At 45.2% G+C, this 6,000-nt stretch overlaps 1 protein-coding gene across 1 annotated transcript in view; it reads left to right on the top strand.

Moving 5' to 3' along the window:
• The window catches only part of LOC112110304 (myosin-16), a 47,952-nt gene extending 43,486 nt beyond the window's left edge, over positions 1–4,466 (top strand). Inside the window, exons 39-43 of the mRNA XM_026650582.1 lie at positions 294–419; positions 1,947–2,117; positions 2,694–2,894; positions 3,372–3,601; positions 4,092–4,466. Of these exons, the coding sequence (XP_026506367.1) occupies positions 294–419; positions 1,947–2,117; positions 2,694–2,894; positions 3,372–3,575 (702 nt within the window). The 3' untranslated portion in view covers positions 3,576–3,601; positions 4,092–4,466. The remainder of the gene's footprint in view (positions 1–293; positions 420–1,946; positions 2,118–2,693; positions 2,895–3,371; positions 3,602–4,091) is intronic.
• The last annotated feature ends 1,534 nt before the right edge of the window (positions 4,467–6,000 follow it).

The following is a 6,000-nucleotide window of genomic DNA, read 5'->3' as shown; positions in this document are numbered from 1 at the left end:
GACAAAAACGTCTGAATGCTACTGCAATATAACTTTGAAATAATAATACACACACATGCACACAAATACAATGAAGCAGGATTAAAATCAAACCCTTTCGTAGACAAAGGGATATGACGCATGAAACAAGATTGGTTACCAAGGAAAATCTTTCCGATATAAAAGTCAAATAAACATACAGGGCCAAATGCATCCCTAGTTTCAAGCCAGCGAAGTGCCAAGTCATCTGCTCAAAGATCAAGTTATAGCCCACAAAGCTAGGCTGGGTCACTGATCTTCCCTCCTCCCTCCAGAACCAAAGCCTGCTGGTGATAAAGCGCAAACTGGAGTCTGACCTTATGCGCATTACAAGCGAACATGAGGAGATGATCAGCGAGTTCCGAGCGGCTGATGAGCGAGCCAAGAAAGCCATGGCTGATGTAAGTTGCACCCGGCCTTCAGTGATGGTCCCTAGAAGCCGGGGGGGGGAGGGGCAGTTGTATATTCTGCTCTTTCCTACACTGCTCAATTTTGAAGTGCATTGTTACTGATCAATCTTAGCACTTACGTAGCATTTCCCATTCGCAAAGGGCTGTGCACACATCAGCTCATCTGTCCACCAATATGGCAAAAAGAGACTTGGAGAAATCCACTTCTGTTCTGTCCCCCTGCTAGGGAAGGGATCTTCTGCATTACTGATGGCGTCCTGGGGAGCTCCTCCATTTCCCCTTCTGTTTTGTCCCCGCTTTCCTCAAGGCTTAACATTGAAACTATCATGCTTCCAACCAAAGACTGGACACCCTCCCCCGTAGCCCGTCAATGCCATTCATAATTGGCATGGAGAGCAGAAGAGTGGCCAATGTTGAGTACATTTCTCAGTTGGCACTTAACAATTGACACCTTAGAAATTCCATAGATAGCTGTAGAGTTAATGCTCAGTATTTCCTCCTGAAAAAAGGCTGAACATTCTGCCTTCTTTATGCTCTCAGCTATTGCTTGTTCATACAGCACCTTACCTAGACCCCGGGGCAAGAAACCCAGGTTGGACCCTGCTCCCAGAGGCTCCCTCCTGCTCCCAGCTCCGAACCTTGGCTGTCATGTCAATTTCATGGCTGGGAGCTGTGAAACTGACAAGGCTGTCTGGCTTCTGGAGGGGAGTGGACATTGGGGGGAGAAGTCCTGGGTAGCTTCCTCCCGTTCCCAGTGGGGCACATGGAGTGGTGGGGGGCAGCCCGCCAGGAGCCTGTGGGGCAGCCAGGCTCACGGCTCTCAGCTTCCACACTGCCCCTCTTAGGTCGGTGGAAACGCTCCTGGTGAGGACACGCACCACCAATCCAAGGAGGGTAGTCTGGATATGCACCACCGCAGTAATTATTGCGGGGCCTGTAAGTCGATCTAATATAAGTTGACTTATGTTTCTAGTGTAGACATACCCTATGGTATGTTCTAATCTCTCTTCTTCCCAGGGGAGGATGGAAAGCATAAGCACTGGATTGTCTATAGGCAGAAATTACTGTCTTAATAAGAGGGATGGGTAATATCTTATACTATACCCCTGTGATAGTAAGCAAGTGCAAATCTCCTGGCTTGAGGCCTGATCCAAAGCCCATTGAAGTCAATGACAGGTTTCAGAGTAGCAGCCGTGTTAGTCTGTATCCGCAAAAAGAACAGGAGTACTTGTGGCACCTTAGAGACTAACATCCGAAGAAGTGGGTTGTAGCCCACGAAAGCTTATGCTCTAATAAATTTGTTAGTCTCTAAGGTGCCACAAGTACTCCTGTTCTTTTTATTGAAGTCAATGGGAGCCTTTCCATTAGAGAGGCAAACTGTGATGCATAGAACAGACTTCTAGATCCTGCAAAAATTCCCCATATGGCAGCATATGGACATCAGGTCTAAATATCCTAGTTTCCAATGCTCAGTATAAACAGTCTGTGCTGACAAGCTGTTTCTTACCCTCCTCTTAGGCTTCCCGCATGGCAGAAGAGTTGCGTCAGGAGCAGGATCACTGCATGCACCTGGAAAAGATCAAAAAGAACTATGAAATCACAATAAAAGACCTGCAAATCAAGATGGAAGAGGCTGAGCAGTTGGCCCTGAAAGGAGGAAAACGTACTATCATGAAACTTGAGACCCGGGTAAGAAAAACTGGATAGATCTACTCCAAAAAATTCTTCCAACACCGCCGTCCAACCCTTCCCAGACCTGAGCTTTAGTACTCGGGAGAAATATTTGGGGGGGGAAAAAAATGAATGTTTTTATTAAAGGGCCAGTGTATCCCAGATAGATTAAACTACATTAAAGAGAGAAAATAATAGCAAAATATATTCTAGAGAAATTAAAATCCACCCAGGCCATACTCAGCCCACTGCAATGCAATGAAAGGTCAGTGCTGCTCCTCTGTGTCATATGCAATGTCTGGTTGGATCCTAAATGTCTTTGGCTATAACTCTAGGGCATATTATCATTAGCCAAGCCATCTCTCTGTCGAGCATTCCACCGATGGGTCCTCCTGGCCCCAGTTCACACAAAGTCCTATTGGATCCAGTGATATGTCTCATTGGGATTCTTTTCATATTTATTGCAACTGAAATACCCCTGCATCAGTAAATAAAAACTTTCCAGATTCTTAGTGTGACTCCAGATCTCCAAGTCCATCATGCTAAACACAATCCGTACTAACGTATCCTGCTGGGTTTTTACCTCCTTTCCAGATTAAGGAACTGGAAACGGAGCTAGATTCCGAACAGAAGCGTCACGTGGAGACGGTGAAAACTCTGCACAAGAATGAACGCCGCCTGAAAGAGCTGATCTTCCAAACAGACGAGGACCACAAAACCAACCAGCGCATGCAGGAGCTTGTGGAGAAGCTGCAGAACAAGCTGAAGATTTACAAGAGACAAATTGAGGAGTCCGTATGTACCCCAGACTGTAACTCTCCCCTCTTGTGTGCACACACAATAATATCTACCACATAAGTTGCATCTTCAAAAGAAACATAACCTGAAATACGTGTTCATCAGTAGCATTAGCACCTCCAGTCGTCAGCTCCTGTTTTATGCTCCCTTTTCCTGCCATCATTGATAATACAAGCCCCAACCTACCTATAAAAAGAGAGCCACCTAAAAACCCACCTGCCTTATCCTTTGCAAAAAATCAGATTAATGCATGTTGTCATCTCAACCTCTTGCAGTCTGTTGGCCGCCCTCACAAGTTACCTCCAATATCTGGGGGGATGTGTGTGTAAAATGTATTTATTCCTGGTCCAACAGTTTACTATACACTTTGCCTGATTGGTTGTACTGAAGGAATACAGGTCAGAGCCATTTTGTGCCGGCATTGTCTGATATAAAGACTTAAAAAAAATAAGCCAAATCTTCTCATGTCCGCAGGAGGAGCAGGCTAACCAGAGCATCGCAAAGTACAGAAAGACGATGCACGAGCTGGATGATGCAGAGGAAAGGGCTGGAATGGCTGAATCGGCACTAAACAAATTGCGCACCAGGCACCGTGTTTCAGCGAGCAAGGGATTCACCTCTGTGGAGATCATCCAAGTGTCGAAGTCTTCTGCTTCCAAGTCCGCTTCGGGGGAATAGACACCTATGCTCTGAACCTGCAGCTGGTAGGGCTGCATGCCTGGCCTTTTTCAGACAGGGTACTGGGGTGGATTCAGAAACACGGGTTCAGTACTGACCCTGGCTGACTCATTGAATTCACTATGAATGGTGACGGGGCCATTCTGCACGGCTCTGCTGATGTGGGAAGAGGAATTGTGAAATTGAAGAGGACTGTGATGGTTATAGATGCTGTTACAGCTTTAGAATCATGCAGAAGTTCCACTGTAGCTCTTTAGCTCAGAGGCAGTGGGGTTTCTGTCCCCTCCACACCCCTCAAGTAGAACCTATGCTCAAAACCGATATACCTGGCCCGGAGAGGTCAGGATTTGGCCCTATTAAAGGAAATCATTGGCCCGGTCTGAGCATCAGTAGGTTCCAGTGGGTGTTTACATGGATAATGTAGCATTTCTCACCTCTTCCCCTCCTCCCTAGGGAGGCGTTAAAAGATAAAGAAGTTGCTATTGCAATCCAATTTCAATGTCTCTTTCCTTCCAGGGTGACACACATCTTCCCAACAGCTGCCCATTGCAAGATTGCTACCCTAGTGATGAATTGAAAATAGCAGTCTAGAGCCATCAAGAAGACACCTACAAAGGGAGAGAGAGATGGAAACAAAGAATTACGTGTATCTCTGGGGGGAAAAGAATGATCTGTGTGTTCCCATCACTGGAGAGCTTGAAACCAGTACTTCCCCCGACTGGATTAAACCACAAAATCATATAGGTCTGGCTGTTATCAGTTAAAATGAGTTTGTTTTCATGTGGATTTTACATTTTCATGTCAAGGACGGAAGGTGTAAAGCATTTGGTTGATGTGGGCTGACTCTTGTGAATAATTCCTCACACTAATAGTCTTAATGCATAGTCTTAATAAAGCTTACTGCATGGGAAAGAAACTTGGAGATGCTGCTGGATTGTCTGTTTGTAGGATGACAGTTTGATTCACTGAGACCTCCTGTCCAAAAAAACATTTTTAAACTAAATTCAGCAGCACTGAACCATGTTGGCTAGTGTGCAAGTGTACCAGTTACCTTTACTGGATCAGAATTTCTCAGCTGTGTGTCACGGGTCCTCTAATGCTAACAGTTAAAAGCAGGTTCTCCTTTCACCCGGGGTTTTGGAGAGGAAGGATCTAAGTTCTATCCCTGCTATTGCTCTAAGTTGCTGTGGTACACATCACACTGACACCTATGAAATCCTAGGCCATGGATTCTTTGAAATCCCAATGTACGAGGACTCGCACAGCATTTTCTTTGCTCATTTAACATAAGGGCTGTAGAGATTTTCCAGATCCTTTTGGTGATGAGGTCCCAGCCATGCACTGTTGGGGGCAGTTTTGTGACATCAACAAAAAGGCCCAGCCAATCAGAACATGGCTTTGGACAATCAGTGTCTCCAACCCAGACACTACTATGTACTGGCACACACTCTCCTAGGGTGAAAAAATACAGCATTGTGTGTCTGTATGATACAGGCCCTTGTGACAATGGGTTCAAATGTGTGATGCTTGGGATCAGAGATTTGTGCAGCTAAGGGAGGCGGAAGCAAAGGTGGCTGAACACATGCTGACCCAACTCCAGTAGCAGCATGGTGGGGGACAGTGGCCGTTCCAAGAAACAGCTGGAGGATTTGTCAAGAACAAATCAATGCCAAACCAACCTGATTTCCTTCTTTGACAGGGTTACTGGCCTAGTGGACAAGGGGGAAGCTGTAGACATGATATATCTAGACTTTAGTAGGGCTTTTGACACAATCCCATAAGACATTGTCATAAGCAAACTAAGAAACTCTGGTCTAGATTAAATTACTGTAAGGTAGGTGCACAATTGATTTTAAAAACCCTATTCAAAGTGTTGAACGTGTTGCTGTTAAACAGGGAGGGTGTATTTAGTGGGATCCCACAGGGGTCTGTCCTGGGTGTGGTACAAGTCAATATTTTCATTAATGACTTGGATAATGGACTGGGAAATATGCTTTTAAAATTTGCAGATGACGTCAAGCTGGGAGGGGTTGCAAACACTTTGGAGGACAGGATTACAATTCGAAACAAGCTTGACAAAATGGAGAATTGGTCTGAAATCAACAAGATCAAATTCACTAAAGGCAAGTGCAAAGTCCTTCACTTAGGAAGGAAAAATCAAATGCACAACTACAAAATGGGGAATTACTGACTCGGCAGTAGTACCGCTGAAAAGGATCTGGGAGTTATATGGGATCACAAATTGAATTTGAGTCATCAGTGTGATGCTCTTGCAAAAAGGGAAAATAATATTCTTGGGTATAGTAACAGGAGCGTTGTATGTAAGACACGGGAAGTAATAGCTCCGCTCTACTTTGCACTGGAGTATTATATGGCCTCATCTGGAGTATAGTGTCCAGTTCTGGGCACCACACTTCAAGAAAGC

This window comes from Terrapene carolina, unplaced genomic scaffold (genome assembly GCF_002925995.2).
Source record: "Terrapene carolina triunguis isolate 2854851 unplaced genomic scaffold, T_m_triunguis-2.0 Scaffold93, whole genome shotgun sequence".
NCBI lineage: Eukaryota > Metazoa > Chordata > Testudines > Emydidae > Terrapene > Terrapene triunguis.
This window is presented reverse-complemented; position numbering and strand designations above follow the sequence as displayed.